The following is a 17,422-nucleotide window of genomic DNA, read 5'->3' as shown; positions in this document are numbered from 1 at the left end:
CCACGAGCCAGTCCTCCTTTCCTGCCTTCAGGGGGGTCACAGGTGAACCTGGTGGGGGGCAGGAAGCTTCCTGTGACCTCACTCCCAGGCAGGGCGTGGGCCAAGGTGGAAGAGGCGCTGCCCTGGCGGGGGGGCCCCTCCAGCCTCCAGTCGCAGGAGCGACCAACTCCTGGCGATCCCTGAGCACGCAGGCCCTGGCCCGGCTCCTGCCGCGGGGAGCCTGGGGCCTTGCAGGTCGGTGAGCGGCCGGCTCCCTGTGGCCGCAGGCAGGGGTGCCAGGGGGAGTCCAGGGCCAGCCCCCAGCATGCCAGGGCGCGGGGCGGCGCGGGGTGGCCCTGGAGGTCTGCGTGGGGGGTGGGTGGTCGGGGGACACTGGCTCCCGTGCTCGGCCGTGCACCCCGAAGGCGCCCAGGGCCAGGCCACAGGGGCGTGGGTCCCTGCTCCAGGGGCCCTGACGTCTAGAACACGCGCAGGTGCTCTTCCCAACAGGGACGTCCCTGTAGGGGGGGCGGCCCTAGGAGGAAATGTTCAGGATGAACACTTAAAAAGTATGAAGAGGAAGCATCTAGATATTTGATCTTAATGTTACTCCAAACATAGAAAACCTGCAATAGAAACCAGTGATGTTGAGCGAGCAAGCCAGACAGAAAAGGGCAAATACCATGTGACTGCGTTACTAGGAACCAAATACAGTGTATAACATATTGTATGAGTCAAAAAAGTTTGTTTTGTGAGATCTATATGTCTTCAAAAAAGATAATAAAAAAAGAATGCACAGAAACTTAAAAAAAAAAGTCACGTATACTGTATATTTGAGAAATGTACATTTTTATTCCAGGGTTTCTTCTTTTTTGTTTATATTTTCAACAATTAAACATACAAAATAAAGTTTAAAAAAAAGACACCAATGCAGGAAACATTCTGGAAAACAGTAGCTTGGACACGTTCCAGGGGCTCTTCAGGTGCTGGCGTGTCGGGGGTCCCGGGCGGGCTGCTCCCTGCTCCCTTCCAAGAGCCCTTTCCAGGCTCTGCCGAGGGACAGGCGGTGGCGGGTGTCCACCCCCTCCCTGGCAGGGGCAGGGCCCAGCACAGCCTGTGGCCTCGGCGCCCCACCCCTCCCCACAGGGGAATCGGGAGGGCAGAGAACTGTCAGGAAAGGCCTGACCGCGGAGAAGCTGCCGCCCTCGCCTGGGCCCGCAGGCCAGGCCGCAGAGGTGGAGGGTGGAGGGCGGGGGGCTCGAGGAGGCCAGCCAGAGGGGCTGCGCTGGGGCTGGGCGGGTGTGACGGGCGCCGCGGCCTGCTGCGTCTCCACTGCGCTGGGGCCAGGGTGCGGGTGCAGCCGGGCTGCTCGGGCCAGACTCTCACCGCAGCGGGAGGCGGGCACGTCGCCTGGCATTCAGGCAGAACCGGGGGTGGGGCCTTGTCTGTCCCCAGGGAGACGCCTGACCCCTCCACCCCGCTGCTCTGGTTCCTGCTCCCCTCCCTCAAAAAGACCCATCAACTGCCCAAAGCCACCTAGGGCTGGAGGATGGGATGGGTCAACAGGAAAGCTGGCCCTGGTGGAGGGGCCGGGGCGGGTGGGCCGCCGAGGGTCCACGGGCCCGGGCCAGATGCCCGCCTAGCTGACCAAGGCGGCAGTGGCCACCGCCTGCAGGGTGGCTTCCAGGCCATGCAGCACCAGGAGCGCGGCGCCCAGGGCCACGTCCACCCTCAGCACCAGCGTCTGCCAGAACAGGAAGTGGACGCAGAGCAGGGCGCTGGCCGCCGTCAGGAGCAGGCCAGCGGCCAGCGGCAGCTCCGCCTCCACGAGGTTGCCCTTCACGCCTGGAGAGAAGGGACGCCGTGAAGGTGTGCAGGGGCCAGGAAGCCTCCCAGCACCACCACACGCGAGACCCAGGGCACAGCATGCAGGGACGCGCGGCCTCCTCGGGGTGAGGGCCGCGGAGCCAGAGTTTTCTAGTTTTACTTTTCTGGGCCTGTGGGGCAGGTGGGCGAGGAAGTCTGTCTAGAAGCGATTCCAGCTGCATTCTTGCCACTTTTTCACAATTCTAAGTGGACTGAAGGGACTTTATTGAAAACTTTCAAAAATATTTTACTTTGGGCTCAATAAGGCTTGCTCTGGAAAATTCCATGCAGACTTATACAAAAGAAAATGGCATACTTTACACAAAAACGGGTCAGTTGTGGAAAACGCCCTCTCCCAGCCACCAGCAGCGGAGCCCAGGAGGCCAGGGAGCCCCAGGTGGGCGGGTGGGGCAGAAGCCAAGCCCCTTCCGCGTGGCACTGTTGTCTCCATCACGAGAGGAGGGACAGGCCCTTCAGCACCAGCCAGGACCCGGTGGTGGGCCTGTGGGAGTTCTAGCTCCTTCCAGGACCCCCGTGTGCAGGTAAGCACCGCACCTGCCTGAGCACAGACCAGGTCGGCTCAGTGCCCCTCTCCGGTGCTGACGGCCGCGCGGGCCAGTGGTGCCTGGGCAAACGAGCTGCCTGGCACAGGCCCCTGCCCACACACAGCGACCGCTGTCCTTGGCAGGAGCATCTCCAGGTCACGTCAGCAGGACCCTGTGTGCAACCTGATTCCATTTAAAACACAGATGAGCCTGGGCCGGGCATGGCGGGCATGGCGGGCATGGCGACAGCTCTCGAGGGATGAGGCGGGAAATGACCCGACATACTTCCGGACAGCTTGTGCCACCGAGGAAAAGGGAGTCGACCAAGACTGAGGGCCCCCAGGCTAGCTTCCTGCTGAGGGAGCCCCAGCCTCGCAGCCCCCAGGTGACCCTCCGCCAAGGCCCCAGGAGCTGGGCGGGTGGCTGGGTGCACCCTGCCAGCCCTCCAGCTCCCGCTGCCCTCAGGTGGGGGGTGAGGGCATTCCTGGCTGGGGGGCTGGGGGAGCTTTCCAAGCCCTTCTCCTGCTGAGGCCAGGGGAAGGGGGAGGAGCAGGCGGGGAACAGGGAACTCTGGACTCTAGATTTGATTGCTGAGCTGGATTTGAATAAACTAAACCACAGTTAACAATGCTGGCAAAGCCTGGGAAGCAACAGGACAGGCAGGACAAATCAAAAGCCTCTGGGAGGGAACCAGATTTGGCCCAATGGATAGGGCATCCGCCTACCACATGGGAGGTCCAAGGTTCAAACCCCGGGCCTCCTTGACCCGTGTGGAGCTGGCCCATGCGCAGTGCTGATGCGCGCAAGGAGTGCCCTGCCCCGCAGGGGTGTCCCCCGTGTAGGGGAGCCCCACGCGCAAGGAGTGCGCCCCGTAAGGAGAGCCACCCAGTGCGAAAGAAAGTGCAGCCTGCCCAGGAATGGCGCCGGACACATGGAGAGCTGACACAGCAAGATGATGCAACAAAGACACAGATTCTGGGTGCTACGGACAAGAATGTAAGCAGACACAAAAGAACGCACAGTGAATGGACTCAGGGCCCAGACAACTGGGAAGAGAGGGGTGGGGAAGGGGAGAGAAGAGGAAAAAAAAAGCCTCGGAGGGCCGTGTTCTAAAAGGACCACCCTCTCAAGGTCGGGAACTGAGGACAGCAGCTCCGGTCCCAAGCGCCTTGGGCTTCAGCAACTCACCGAGGTAGAGCCGAGCTGCTTCCAGGACGCCCATCACGAAGAGCAGCATCAGGTCGAGGGCCAGGTAGGCATGCGGGTAGCTGAAAACCTGGCCTGGGCAACGGAGCAGCACAGCGGAACGCGCGTTACGTGCGGGAGCCAACAGAGACCCCGCCTGTGGCCTGTGGCTCGTGACTTACTTTTGTACGCGATCAGCAGCAGCGTAGCCAGGAAGTACAGGGCGTAATACGCCCCGCTGAAGCAGAAGAGCATCTGCAGAGGCACCGAGGAGCGCTGGCGCGGGTTAAGGGCTGCTCGGAGGCCGGCCGAGCCTGCTGCTGCGGGCCCCTCCCCGCTGGCTCCCCGTTCAGCCCGGTTCATGCCTCGCAGACCAGCACCCACAGTGGCCACGGAGACCTGCTGCCAGCGCCGCCGCCTGCCGGCTCCCTGCCTTCCTGGGGGGCCGTCTCCAATCCTGCTCCTGCCTTGCTGCTGGGGTAGGCACTGGGGTGAGGCTGGGCCCCCACCGGGCAGGCGGGTGAGGTGTGGCCATCGTCCCCACCCCTGCCAGCTGCTGCCTTGGGGTTTCCCGGGTGCTGCCAGGCCTGATCCTGCTTCAGTTACAAGTTAGGAAGAAAAAAATGACTTTTCATTTTCTTTGGGAAAATGTATCACTTTTGTGGGGAGGGGGAGCAAATACCCACTGGCAACTTTCTGGAGCTCTGTAGACGGAACACTTATGCCGAAACGAGACCAGGTTTCATCCTCCTGCTGCGTCGGGTGGCAGTGCCTCCTGGTGGGCTGGCGCAGGGTGGGCAGAGCAGGTGGGCGAAGGAGCAGCTGGGAGGCGAAGTGCTCCAACCTGATACCAACCCCCTCCCCGAGTAAGAGCAGGGATTACCAGGCAGAGCTCAAGGAGGTGGCGGGGAGGGGGCTGCCTGGGGAGCCATCACTTCAGCTCAGGGTCCTGCAGAGCCCGGGGCCCAGGGGAGAGGACACAGCAGCAGGATACCATCGTGGAGGAGGCTCTCCCTGAAAGAGAAAGCGCCCACCAGTGAGGCCAGAGCGGGGCCCGGCTATCTTCTCCTTTTTTGCTCACATTATTGAAAGAGGGAAGCAGGCACTTTCTGCGGGCCTCTGCATCCATGCCTCGAGGAGGCGGAGAACCACACTGCGGGGGAAGGGGGAAGGGGTGGCGTGCAGTGCAGCCGCAGCTTCCTCACCTCCGGGGTTTCTGCACAGCTGCCACCCATCTGCTTTCAGAAGAAGGCGGTTTATGATTTGGGTTTATAACAAATCTTTTTCCACAATGGATAATGCACGTTTGCTTTCCTCTGGAATTATATTCATTACTCCAAATCTCTCTCTAAAAATATAATTTCTAAGCCAGCAATCCATTGTTTTAATCTCTTGGGCCGTCTGACTCCCCACAGCAGTCTCCACTTTTTCCTGATCTGGTGATGACGGTGAGTTCCAGTGGAGCAAGCAGAGCCTTTTTCCCACATGAAATAGTTTTTTCAAGTCCAAGGTTTTGTATCTGAAGCAACTCATTTATTTTTGGAGCCAACGTGACTTGTTAAATTTCCTGTCTTCAAAGAGGCTCACATTAGTTGCATATTTGTGATACACGTATGTCCCTACATGTGTAAATACATCAATAAAAATTTAGAGTTTTGGGAAAGTCCTCCTATAAATAGAGCCTTGAGCCACATAACTGGGCAGCAAGGATAGCAAGCTGGATCTGAAGTCTGTTTTATTTTTTCTGTTCCAATTCCCCTATAATCAATCCAGCGCAGGAAGGACTGGAACTTCTGGCCTTGGTGAGTTTTTGAGGAAACGCCATGACTTCTCTGGCAGATGCCCGGCCCTCTGTGCCTGATCATTTGCGGCGAGAACTCAGCCTCTAGAAGAGGTGGCACATGCGAGGGCGATGGGCACACAGGTGGCTTGTTATATACTCACCTCATGTGACAGGCAGGGCACTCTCTAACCTGATCCGTGCTTTTCCTGGCCGGGCCAGAACTAGGCTACCCAGATACCTTCATTATCTGGGTCGATTTCACCTTAATTGGGGTTTTTTTTCTTCCTAATCCTTCCTTTGAAGGTTCTGAAGGAAGTCAAAGCTCTTTTGTCAGTTGCCCACTGTTATAGATGGAAACCGAGGGGCTCAGAAAAAAAATGGTGCAAGAATTTTAAGTGAAATAGGACTTAAACTATTAATATAAAGGGTAGCTATGATCAGATGTGCTGTTCTGACTAAATACAGTCTTGGCTGTTAGGACTTGCATTTTTTGTTAATGATTACTTTGTTAACAAGGAGGCTGTGAACAGGTGTGCCCAAACATAAGTTAAATGTGGAAGTAAAAGAGAACTTTTTTTCCTGAGGTAATATGCAGGGTGTACGAAGAGATCTTGTTCTGGTATAAACCTAGCTTTTTACCAAAGGAGAATCCGTAACTACACCCACTCACCGAAAAGCTTCGACAAAAAACGGTAATTTGGAACGTGAGTGGCAAGGGAGCACTGAACAAAACACAAGTAAGAGGAAACTGCTTCCTTCATAGGATCGCTAGTTTGCGACAGCCGAGGGTCAGAAACTGGACTTTCTTATCCGTGAAAGCTGCAGCGGACAAACGAAGTCCCAGGCTAAGGACGCGGCCGCCGCCCCCGGGGTGGCCGCCGCTCTACGGGAGGGTGCGCGGGAGGCCGGCGGCTACGGCCGGGGGGCTTCGCCGAGGCGGGGCGCGGCCCCAGGTGCCCGCCTTCCCGAGGTGCCCGAAGCCGCAGCCCCGGCGGCCCCGCCCGGCCCTCGCCCGCCGCCCCCTCCGCGGCGACCCCGCCCGGCGCGGGAGGCGAGAGCCCGGCGGCCGCTCGGAAGCGCAGCTCGGCTCCCAGGCGCACCCCCAGGGACCGGCCCGGACGCCGGCGACCGCCCACGGGGGACGAGGCGCCTCGCCGGGCGCGGCCCGCCTGCAGGCGCCGAAAATGCTCGGAGCTGCGCTGTGGTGATGGCTGCACGACCTCCTGAATAACTGCCCCCCCCCCGAGCTGTGACAACGAACAGCTGGCTTTTCCACACCCAAACAAAACAAGACCCTCTGAGGGATGCCCCCTTCCCGGGGATGACACCCAGAACCTCCCACGCAGGCTCCGCCGCCAGCCCGCGGCGTCTCACCTCGCCGCGCGACCGCCATCTTGCCCCCGCCCACCGAGTCCGCCGCGATCCCGGCAGCCTCTCGGCCCCGCGCCGTTCGCGTCCCTTCGGCCATTTTCGCTTCTTCTCCCGAAAGAGCCCGACGGACCAGCGTTTCCGGAGTTGACAGCCGAACCGCGAACGAGGCCCGAGAAGTCCGTCCGGCGGCGCTCGGGCACTTTCGGACAGGAGGCGGCCTGGAGCCGAGGCTCGGGTGCATTCGGCTGAGCTCGGCTCGACCTCGGGCGGACTCGGCCCCCGCTCTCGGAGGGGGAGGGCGCAGCCTTCTGCGCACTGTTTTCTTTGCGAGGCGGAGCTGCGTCGGAGGTCGGCGAGAGTCTGCTCAGAGCCGGTCGTTGCTGTAGGCCGGGGACGGCAGCTGGCTCAGACTCCTAGGAATTGAGGAGGGTCCAGACAGAACCGCTCGGAAACGCTCGGACAAATTCGGACTGACTCGGCTCCTCTCTTCGGGGAGCTTCGGCCCTTCTCGGTTCTGGAGAATTGGCCGTCGGCTCGGCTCGGTTCTACTCGCCGGCGGCGTGCCGATTCGGCTCTGTTCGGGCGAGGCGCTTCGAGCGGCTTCGGCTCGGCCTGTGTCTCTGGGTAGACTCGGCTATCTTCGGCTCGTCTCGACGGGCGTCTTCGGGCGGCCTCGGCCGTCCTCGGCCGACTGCTTGGTATCGCTGCAGTGTCTGCTCCGGCGGGCGCTTCGGGAGGCCTCGGGCGGCCTCGGCCCGGCTCGGCGGGCGCTTCGGGCGGTTCGGACGGCGCCTTCGGGCGGGCTCGGCGGAGTCCGGATGGAGGACTCGGACTCGGCGGCAAAGCAGCTGGGCCTGGCCGAGGCGGCGGCGGTGGCGGCCGCGGCCGCTGTGGCGGCGGCGGCCGCGGCCGCGGCGGGAGGCGAAGCGGAGGAGCCGGTGCTCAGCAGGGACGAGGACTCGGAGGAGGACGGCGACTCGGAGGCGGAGCGCGAGACGCGGCGCGTGACGGCCGTGGCGGTGATGGCGGCCGAGCCCGGGCACATGGACATGGGCGCCGAGGCCTTGCCCGGCCCCGACGAGGCCGCGGCCGCCGCCGCCTTCGCAGGCAAGTGCCCGCCGCCGCCTGCCCCACGCGCGCACCTGGCCCCGCGCACCTGTCCGCAGTGGCCCGCTAGCTCCTCTCCCACACACCCTTCCCAGGTGACCTGTCCTCCCTGCACACCTGCGTTCACACCTGGCCCACTGTCCAGCCCAGCATCCGACCGGCTTATCTCACCCTGCGCCGGGGCCAAACCTTCTCGTCTCCTGGCTCCTGCCCTGCCTTGCATGACCTCTCCATCCATCCTGGGCGCTGGCGGCAAGGCATGTCAGCAGGGGTCCTCACGTGCAGGGCCTGGGGATGCCGAGGGCAGGTGGGCGCGCCCCTGCTCAGCCGCCGTGCCCCAGGTGCGCCGTGCCCCAGGTGCGAAAGACCAGCCAGGTGTGGCCTGAAGGCTGGGTGCGGGAGAGGCCAGGTGGGCGTGCAGCCTGCAGAGGGCCGGCCTGCGCCTGGGGCAGCGTGTACCCCGCCCCGTCTGCCCCTCTTTCCCCCTCCCTCCGGCGGCATGCGTGCCAAGCTTCCTGCAGGGGGAGGGCGCGTGGGGGCCCCACGTGCCCTGTCCGCTGCTAAAGGCATCCTGTTGTGCGTTGAGGGAAGTCCAGTGACTCCCGCCGCGTAAGCACCGTCCAGGGGCAGGGCCTCCCCAGCAGCCACGTGCTGGAAGTGTGACCCAGACAGGCCTCCCCGCCCAGCGCACCCGTCCCCACCCGCTGGCTTCTCAGAGGCCCCCTGAGGACCCCACGGGGGCTGCCCCTCCTGCTTCAGCCCACCCCTCTATGGCTGCTGGCACCCTTGGAAGGACATCCAGTCGCACTCCTGGGGCAGCCCACACGCTCCCCATGAGTCGTTGCTGTGCTTCCTTCTGCGGCACCCACTCAGCCCCTTGCCTGTGTTGTGTGGCCCAGTGAGGGGGCCCGGGTCCGTCATGTGCGCAGTTTTCCCTGCTAGACCCTGGTCTGGTGTTAATATTTAGGACGGTGAAGTTTTCCTTCAGGTTTTTGTTCTTTTAGTAAATGTTTTCACAACATTGGAGAAGCGTCTTGTTGTGCGTTTTCAAATACGAAGTTCTACAGTTGTGTTTTGCCGTGTTAAGGCATTTAAAATCTTTTTGCTATGAATGACCAATGCTACACAGCTGCCAGGTTGGCCGCTCGTTAGGCTGAGCCGTGCCCGCTGCGCCTGGCACGTGGGGGGTGCCCACTGTGGCCGGCTCTGCAGGTGCCCACCGCCCGGTAGGACACAGAAGGGCGTGGTTAGGACACTGGTCATGGGTCCGTGCAGGGTCCACCCACCCCGCCCCGTTGAGCACCTACTACATGGCGGGCAGTTCTGGACACAGGGCATTCTAGAATGCTCTTTACCCAGCCCAGGAGCCCAAGGAAAGGGTTTCCCAGGGCAGTGCCCGAGCCGAACGGTGGATGCGCACTCGACAGTGATGGGAGGCAGAGGCCGCTGGGCAGAGAAGGGGCGACAGCAGCGGAGGCGTCCAGTGCACCTGCAGCAGCGGGAGGAGGGAGGCGGGGGGCGGGAGCTGCTCCCTTCTCGTCCGCCGACCTTTGAAGTCCCCCCTGCTTTCTGTCTACATGCAGAGGGCTGCACCCCACGCCATGGGCGGGGGTACAGGGGTGGGCAGAGCGGCACCGACGAGCACGGCAGGCCGGAGGCGCTTTCAGGTTGCCTGTCAGACCGTGTGGGCAGGGGGCAGTGAGGACAGAGGCTGTGGTCGCCCAGTGGGACCAGGACCGCGGCAGTACAGGAGGTGGAACGACCGCTGGGAACCCAGACTGGGAGGGGGTGGGCCGGGTGGGGGGCCTGGGAAGGGGGAGGGTGGAAACCAGTGGGGGCTGCTGTCCGCTCATAACCACAGCTGAGCGGCAGCGGACGCCAGTCGGATGCACAGCGTTCCCCGAACCTCTGTGCTTTATGGTTTTCCAGAAAGAAGGAGAGAAGCAAAGAGGCGGTCCAGCAGAGCCCGGCAGGTCTGGCTTGGCGTGGCACTGTGGGGGCGGGAAGGCATCTGGTCTTGTCATGGGCAGCTTTTCACTGCGCGTGGAAGGCTGGCCCTGCCCTCCTGGAGGGGTAGCCACGGCACAAGGGTCCAGAAACCGGGGCCGCTCTTGGAGGGGTGTTAAGGCTGCAGGCGATGTGGTCACCCGGCGGGGCCACCTGCTAAGTCAGGTGCCTTCTGTTTCAGAGGTGACCACAGTGACCGTGGCCAACGTGGGCGCCTCCGCAGACAACGTCTTCACCACGTCGGTGGCGAACGCAGCGTCCATCTCCGGGCACGTTCTGGTGAGCCGCTCCTGGGCCCTCGTGTGGTTCGGGGGCTCTGGGGGCCCGCGGCGCCCTGATGGAGTCACGGCCCCTCAGCAAGCCCCGGCGGTGGCCCTTCCACCGGGAGGAGCCCTCCAGGCCGCTGTGTCGGGGAGGGGGGTGGGAGCTGGTGGGCTGGGGGAGGCCCAGTGCAGCTAGCTCTGCCCGAGGGCAAGCAGGTGGTCGTGAGAAACGGGCGCTGCCCGCTTTGCAGGCCGCCTGTCCGGTGGGATGAGACTTCGCTGCGGTTTTGCCTGGTCCGGGTCTGGCTCTGGCTTCATTCTGGTCCACGTGGCCCTGCGCTCACTTGAGAGTGCTGCGCCACGCCTGGCTCTTGCGGTCGCAGCCCCGGTGTTGGCTGGGTGGCTCCGGGTTTCCCTGTGAAACTCACTGCACCTCACAAAGGCCGGCCGCAGTGGGGACCTGTCATGCCCGCCCAGTCCCTGTCCAGCGGTGCCCGTGCCCCTCGCCTGGTGCTGCCTCTGCTGGGGAGCTGGGCTGGGTGGGGCGCCTGGGCCCAGAGTGGGGGTTCCTGGGGCGCCGGGCTGGCATGGAGGCAGGGAGCACCGGTGCTGGTCCTGGCGGGCCACCCTGCAGCAGCACGAAGCCAGATTTGCGGCCTCCCGGCTGCAGCAGCACCGTCCAGTGGCGTTTCCTGGCGAGGGCGTGTCCTGTGTCTGTGTCATCCAGCACAGTGGCCGAAACCACGTGCAGCCAGTGCTCAGTGTGTCTGGGGGCTTTTGACATCAGTAATTTGAGTTCAGCGTCAGTGGCCCCGCGTGCTGGTGGCTGCTGTGTCGGAAGTGCGGTATCCCGGGCTTTGGAGTTACTCAGATCTGCGCAGCGTGATGTCGCCGTGACTCTCTGGGTCACTGCACTTCTGGGTTCCACTGGCCTCGGCAGTGCCAGGGCCACACTCCCTCCAGCCCGCGCTCACGGAGCGGCTGTTTGTGAAAACGCCTGTGCATGAGGTCAGGTGAGGCCCTTTGCCCTTTTCCCATGTGGGTCTCCCCCTTGCGGGAATCCTGTGCGTTTTGTGTGGAAAAGGTCGTCTGGTGAACAGCAAACGCCCCAGTCCCAGAGGCTCTTTTCACCCTGCGTGTGCTGTGGACCCACGGGGTTGGAGTGAAGTGGCAGCCGTGGGCCCTCCTGTCTGCCTGGGTAGGACGGGTCTCCAGCCCACAGAGCGGGCGAGGGCTGAGCCGGTGGCTGGGCGCGGGGAGGGCACCCCGACAGGAGCGGCAGCGCGGGGTCCTGGAGGAACCAGGTCCCGGCGGGTTCGATGTAGAAAGGCACAGCCACCTGCCGAGCCGTGGGCCGCGGGCGCTTCTGGACAAGCGCAGTGTGTGCGCTGGCGGGCCTCTTGCGTCTCAGGCACGAGTCACCCCCGTCCTTTGACGGTCGCGTTTTAAGAGCTGCTTGTGATGATGTTGCACCAGCCTCTTCTGTTTCTAAGGCCCACAGCCTTCTGTGAATTCCGGGGACAGTCTGGTACGAAGGCAGGAAGGCTGGCCGCCGAGTGGCTGAGGCAGGGGGCTGGGTCCATCTCCCGGGCTTGTTTGCCAGAGCTGTGGGTTGTACTTTTCAGCCGTGGTCCCGTGCCCAAAAGCAAGTTTGTAGTCACTAGGATTGGCAAGAGCAGGAGACACATCTCTCAACCCTGATGACCAGCACTGACCCCAGGGGGTTACTTTGAGGAAGTTGGTGTGTTTTCCATGCACGTCACACGCACCCAGCTTGCACCAGTGCTGGGCAGTGACCAGAGGCTGTCTACGTAGGCCTCTCCTTGCGGGCCCGGGGCCTTCCCAGCAGCCCAGGACACGCGGTCCCGCTGTACCCTGCCCGGGCTGTGCTTTCTGCTGTGGCCCTTGGAGAGGCTCCAGACTGGCTTGCCCCTGCCCTCCAGACCAGAGTCTGTTCTCCTGTTTGAAACTTACAACAGGCAGAGCGGGGTCTTCAGTATCTGCACATTCCCACCTCCCTTTCTAAGAAAGCTTCCTCCAGCAGCGGCAGCACGTTCACGCTTCCAGCAGAGCTGTACGTCTTTACTGCTTGAGAAGCTACTGAGGGTGGGGGGCCTCCAGGCCACGGCAAACAGGCACCAGCACGTGTGAGTGTGAGGGGCCCAGCTCCATGGCGAAATTCTTCTGACTTCTCCTGATTCAAAGGTGACATTTAAAAAATACTCTTATTCTTTAAAAAAAAATTAAGGTATAAGTCAATCAAATGCACATTTCTCAAGTGGGAGATGAAGTTTGACAATTACATGTGCCCACATAACCACCACAAAAATAAGAATCAGATTACATCCATCACCCCAGGAAGTTCCCTCGTGCCTTGTGCCAGTTTTTGACTTGTGTCAACGTAGATTCATTTGGCCCCTTCTAGAAATTCACGTCCTTGGAGTTGCACGCGTGTGTGGCTGTCTGGCTTCAGCGCTCAGCGTCGTGCTTTGAGGTGCACCCAGGTGTGAGTCTCCCAGCAGAAGGCTGTTTAGATGCTGAGGTCTAGCCCAGTGGACCGAGAGACTACGTTTTCTTTATCTCATCTCCTGTAGGTGGACATTTGGTTGGTTTCCAGTTTTTGACGCTGGTGAATTAAGAGTATGATAAACATTCTTGCACAGGTCTCTGTAGACGTAGGTTTTCATTTCTCTTGGCTTAATGTCTGTGAGTGGAATTGATGGGTCAGAGGGTACACGTGTGTTTAACATTGAGAAACTGCCAAGCAGTTCCTCATCAGCAAAGAGGAAGAGTTTCAGTTTTACATGCTTGCTGTATTAGTCAGCCAGAGGGGTGCTGGTGCAAAGTATCAGAGCTCCGTTGGCTTTTATAAAGGGCATTTATTCAGGGTAGACGCTTAAAGGCACCAGGCCATAAAGCATAAATTACTTCCCTCACCAAGGCTGTTGCCATGTGGTGAAGCAAGAGGGCAGGCAGTGGCTCTGCGAGGGGTCAGCCCTCCTCTTCCTCGTAGGGCTCGGTGGTACCGGCTCCTTCCGACCTCACCTGGAGGCCGGGCTCAGGCTCCTGCCTTTCTGGGCTTAGCTGCTCTGGTTTCTTCACAAAGTCACCTGTGGACTAGCAGGCTCGTGTCTCCTCACAGGGCCACAGGACCTCTGTGTATCTTCTCTGTGTCTACTTCTGTGTGAGAGTCGGCTTTATCAGCCCCCCAAGGGGGCTGGCACTCGACGCTGAGTCGCACTGTAATGACGTGGTTGAATCAAACCCTAATCTTAACAGTTTACTCAGGCGTCTCAGCCAAATCTAATACAGTCAAAGGGTTATCACGCCCACAGAAACAGACCAGCTTACAAACATAATCTCTCTTTTTGAAATTTGTAAATAACTCAAAATACCACACTTGCCAACATTCGTTTTATTTTATTTTAGCCATCCTAGTCAGCATGAAATTTTATCTCACTGTGGTTTAATTGGCATTTCCCAGGTGGCTAAGGATGCTGAGACCTTTTCCTGTGCTATTTCTTTATTATTTATCTCTCCCCACCCCCTCGTTGTTTGCACTTGTGGTGTCTCTTGTATTCCTTGTTTTTTTAGGAGGCACCAGGAGCTGAACCGAGGACCTCTGATGTGGGAGGAAGGCACGTAAACGCTTGAGCCACCTCCGTTCCCTGCTTTGTTGTGTCTCTTATGTTTTTTTTTTTCGTGTATCTCTTGTTGCGTCAACTTGTTGCGTCAACTCGCCATGCCTTCCCACTGCACCAGCTCGCTGTCTTGCTTGTCTTTAGGAAGCACCGGGAGCCTCTGCTCCCTGCTTTGTTGTGTCTCATCATATTTTCCTTCTTGTGTCTCTTGTTGTGTCAGTTCACTGCACCTGCCCATCACACCAGCTCTCTGTCTTCTTCAGGAGGAACCGGGGACTGAACCACAGACTTCCCCTGTGGTAGGGGAAGTCGTCTGAGCCACATCCACTTCCCTTCCTGCGCTTTTTGACAATTCATATTACCTTCTTTGTGAGGTGCTTGTTGAAGACTTTCGCCCATTTTTTTCCCTAAAGGTTACTGCTTTTTTTTTTTTTTTAAGATTTATTTACTTACTTTATTTTTCTTTATTTATCCCCCCTCTCCCAGATGCTTCTGTGAGCTCATTGTTTGCTCAACTTCTCCAGGAGGCCCTGGGAACCAAACCTGGGACTTCCCATATGAGGATGGGACCCAGCAGCCTCAGCCCCTGCTGCTCCCCACGGGCTGTGGCGTCTGCCGGCTTGTGGCACCTGCTCGTTGTGGTGGGGGCAGCGTCTGCTCATTTTCTTTTTTAGGAGGCATTGGGACCCAAACTCAGGACCTCCCATGTGGTAGGCGGGCACCCACTGATTGAGCCACATCTGTTTCCCACTTTTGCACGTTTTAAAAACTAGCTTGATGGGAAGCAGACTTGGCCCAGTGGTTAGGGCGTCTGTCTACCACATGGGAGGTCCGTGGTTCAAACCCCGGGCCTCCTTGACCCGTGTGGAGCTGGCCCATGCGCAGTGCTGCTGCGGCAAGGAGTGCCCTGCCACACAGGGGTGTCCCCCGCACAGGGGAGCCCCACACACAAGGAGTGCACCCCGTAAGGAGAGCCGCCCAGCGCGAAAGAAAGTGCAGCCTGCCCAAGAATGGCGCTGCCCACACGAAGAGCTGACCCAGCAAGATGATGCAACAAAAAGAAACACAGATTCCTGTGCTGCTGACAACAGAAGTGGACAAAGAAGAAGATGCAGCAAATAGACACGAGAACAGACAGCCGGAGCGGGGGGGCAAGGGGAGAGAAATAAATAAATAAGTAAATAAATCATTTTTAAAAAATTTTAAAAAACTAGCTTGTTGATCTTTTTGTGGTTGAGTTGCAGGCATTTTTTTTGTTTATTCTGGACCTACATGAAAGTGACATTTCAAAATATAAGAAAAGATTGTCTTCTCACTTTGCCTTAGTTGGTGTTTTACTCTTTAAAAGCTTAAAGTGTTAGAGAATTGCAGAAGGTTGGCGGTGGACAGGCCCCCAGGCCATCTGGTCTACCTCTGCTGTGCGGCCAGGCCTCTGGGGAGCAGCGCCCGCTAGGCGGCTTGGCCAGAGGCTGCGCCTCGCAGGCAGCAGTGGGGTGTCGGCGCTCCAGCAGGGGCGTGGGGTGGGTACTGGCCGGCTCGCTGTGGGGCCTCTGAGCAGTTAACGGAGTGGGCACAAGCACAGGGCTAGCCCTGAGGAAGAGGGCAGCGGTCATGGAACAGCCCACGTGGCAGTGGGGGCAGCGGGAGGGCCTGGGTGGCTCCTGAGGAGGTCTTCGAAAGCTGTGGATGGAACGCGAGTGGTCAGCCAGCCAGAGGGGCGCTGATGCAAACTCCCAGAAATGGGTGGGTTTTATAAAGGGTATTTATTTGGGGTAGGAGCTTGCAGAGACCAGGCTATAAGCATAAGTTACTTCCCTCACCAAAGTCTGTTTCCACGTGTTGGAGCAAGATGGCTGCCGACGTCTGCGAGGGATCGGGCTTCCTGGGTGCCTCTCTTCCTCAGGCTTCTTTTTCCTGGGCTCAGGGTTCCTCTCTTCCTGGGCTGGCTTCTCTTTCCTCTGTGAGCCTACTTCCCGCGGCGCCAGCTTAAGGCTTCAGCAGCCAACTCCAACATCAAAACTCCAACATCAAACTCCCTCAGCTCTGTCCTTGGCCATGCCTTTTATCACCAAAGGTTGGGGACTCAATGCCCTACAGGCACAAGAGGTTTACATAATTACTTAAGTAAACCTGTGAATCCAAAGTAATCTAATATGCCCAGAGGAGAAGATCAGTGTACAAACATAATCCAATATTTCTTTTTGGAATTCATCAATAATATCAAACTGCCACAGTGGGGGTGAGGGAGCCTGCACTAGGTCATTGCTCGGAGACCCTCCCTGAAGACCTGCAACCGCGCCAGAGCTGCTCAGGCAGGAGTTGGGGTTCTCTTTGTTAGTTGGGTGTGTTAGCGGAACACCGTTCTTTAAGTTGAGTTTATGTGTGACTGCACCATTCTGCTCAGGCCACAGACTCAGGCATTGTCTTGTCCTGTTCTTTTCTCTGTTTTTTAGAGATGTTTTTTTTTTTTTAATTTTTTTATTTTATTTTATTTTATTTTTAATTTTCTTTCTTTTTTTTTTTTTTTTTAAGATTTCTTTATTTATTTAATTTCCCCCCCCTCCCCTGGTTGTCTGTTCTTGGTGTCTATTTGCTGCGTCTTGTTTCTTTGTCCGCTTCTGCTGTCGTCAGGGGCACGGGAAGTGTGGGCGGCGCCATTCCTGGGCAGGCTGCACTCTTCTTTTCACGCTGGGCGGCTTTCCTCAGGGTTGCACTCCTTGCGCGTGGGGCTCCCTTACACGGGAGACACCCCTGCGTGGCAGGGCACTCCTTGCGCGCATCAGCACTGCGCATGGGCCAGCTCCACACGGGTCAAGGAGGCCCGGGGTTTGAACCGCGGACCTCCCATATGGTAGACGGACGCCCTAACCACTGGGCCAAAGTCCGTTTCCCGAGATGTTTTTAAGAAAGGTGAACCACTCCTTTTTTGGTCACTTTTTATTTTTTATTCCTTTTTTTTTTGGTCAGTTTTATTGATATATATTAATAAAGCATACAGCCCATCCAAATGTACAATCAGTGGTATTTGATATAATCACATAATTGTTCATTCATCATCTTCAGTCATATTATTAGAGCATTTTCATTATTTCAGTAATAATAAATTAGTAGATGTAAATAAACCGCAAACAAAAAAAGCCCTGCCCCTTAGCAATCACCTCTTCATAGTGCTGTGCTTCCCCTGCTCTACACAGCTGCTCTTCTGTTTCCGTCTAACTTACTGAGTTTATATTTTATGTAGATGGAATCAAACAATATCTAGTACCTTTTGTCTAGTTTTCTTTCACCTAGTATATTTACTTTTTTTATCCTTACTGTAAGAGTAACATATTATTATATACTACTGTCCGTATTTGATTTAGTTGTATTTTTGCCTGATATTAACATCTCATAACATTAATTATATGTGTTCAGTTTCAAAGAAGAAGTCTTGTATGCAATATTATCCGTATTCATATTTCACACGAGGTTTCGCTATGCTGTACTGTCCCATGTTATATATTTTTGGTTTTCTTTCTGGTAATATACCTGGCCTTGGATTTTCCCTTTCAACCACTGTCGTACGTGTACATGGACACCTGGGTAGTTTCCGTCTTTTGGCAACTGTGAACAGCACCGCTATGAGCATCAGTGTGCAGGTTCTGTTCTTGTCACTGCTCTCAGTTCTTCTGGGTG

The 17,422-nt window shown here is 58.1% G+C and overlaps 2 protein-coding genes across 9 annotated transcripts in view; one reads left to right on the top strand and one right to left on the bottom strand.

Moving 5' to 3' along the window:
* Positions 1 to 811: 811 nt before the first annotated feature.
* TMEM80 (transmembrane protein 80) lies at positions 812 to 6,814 on the bottom strand. Of its 5 annotated transcripts, XM_071217880.1 has the most exons (6): positions 6,733 to 6,804; positions 4,459 to 4,589; positions 4,262 to 4,358; positions 3,758 to 4,168; positions 3,579 to 3,671; positions 2,054 to 2,573 (listed from the first exon to the last, which is right to left on the bottom strand). In XM_071217880.1, exons 4-6 carry the CDS (start codon positions 3,936 to 3,938, stop codon positions 2,359 to 2,361), a joined length of 489 nt encoding a protein of 162 aa, XP_071073981.1. In that variant the 5' UTR covers positions 3,939 to 4,168; positions 4,262 to 4,358; positions 4,459 to 4,589; positions 6,733 to 6,804; the 3' UTR covers positions 2,054 to 2,358. The 5 variants fall into 5 exon arrangements, with proteins under 5 accessions (XP_058160863.1, XP_071073981.1, XP_071073980.1 ...); XM_058304880.2 differs by lacking the exons at positions 2,054 to 2,573; positions 4,262 to 4,358 and adding an exon at positions 812 to 1,824 and having other exon boundaries at positions 3,758 to 4,171; positions 4,570 to 4,589; positions 6,733 to 6,814; XM_071217879.1 differs by having other exon boundaries at positions 3,758 to 4,046; positions 4,262 to 4,589.
* Positions 6,815 to 7,140: 326 nt separating this feature from the next.
* DEAF1 (DEAF1 transcription factor) overlaps positions 7,141 to 17,422 on the top strand; it is a 56,624-nt gene continuing 46,342 nt past the window's right edge. For all 4 annotated transcript variants that reach the window (XR_009187450.2, XR_011649818.1, XM_012525645.4 and 1 more), the window contains exons 1-2: positions 7,141 to 7,836; positions 10,025 to 10,122. Coding sequence is in view for 2 of the 4 variants with exons in the window: in XM_012525645.4 (XP_012381099.2) it covers positions 7,548 to 7,836; positions 10,025 to 10,122 (387 nt within the window). In the remaining 2 variants the exon portion in view is untranslated. The remainder of the gene's footprint in view (positions 7,837 to 10,024; positions 10,123 to 17,422) is intronic.

Source organism: Dasypus novemcinctus, chromosome 10, assembly GCF_030445035.2.
Source record: "Dasypus novemcinctus isolate mDasNov1 chromosome 10, mDasNov1.1.hap2, whole genome shotgun sequence".
In the NCBI taxonomy this organism is placed as follows: domain Eukaryota; kingdom Metazoa; phylum Chordata; class Mammalia; order Cingulata; family Dasypodidae; genus Dasypus; species Dasypus novemcinctus.
The sequence above is the reverse complement of the archived record's forward strand: the minus strand, read 5'-3'. Positions and strand labels throughout refer to the sequence as shown.

Coding starts and splice junctions, on each gene's coding strand:
- TMEM80 (XM_071217879.1), bottom strand. CDS start 3,938: ATGAACCGGGCTGAACGGGGAGCCAGCGGGGAGGGGCCCGCAGCAGCA. Junction 3,672..3,757: donor GCTGCTGATCGCGTACAAAA/GTAAGTCACGAG, acceptor TCCGTTGCCCAG/GCCAGGTTTTCAGCTACCCG. Junction 2,574..3,578: donor AGCAGCTCGGCTCTACCTCG/GTGAGTTGCTGA, acceptor AAATGGAATCAG/GTTGCACACAGGGTCCTGCT.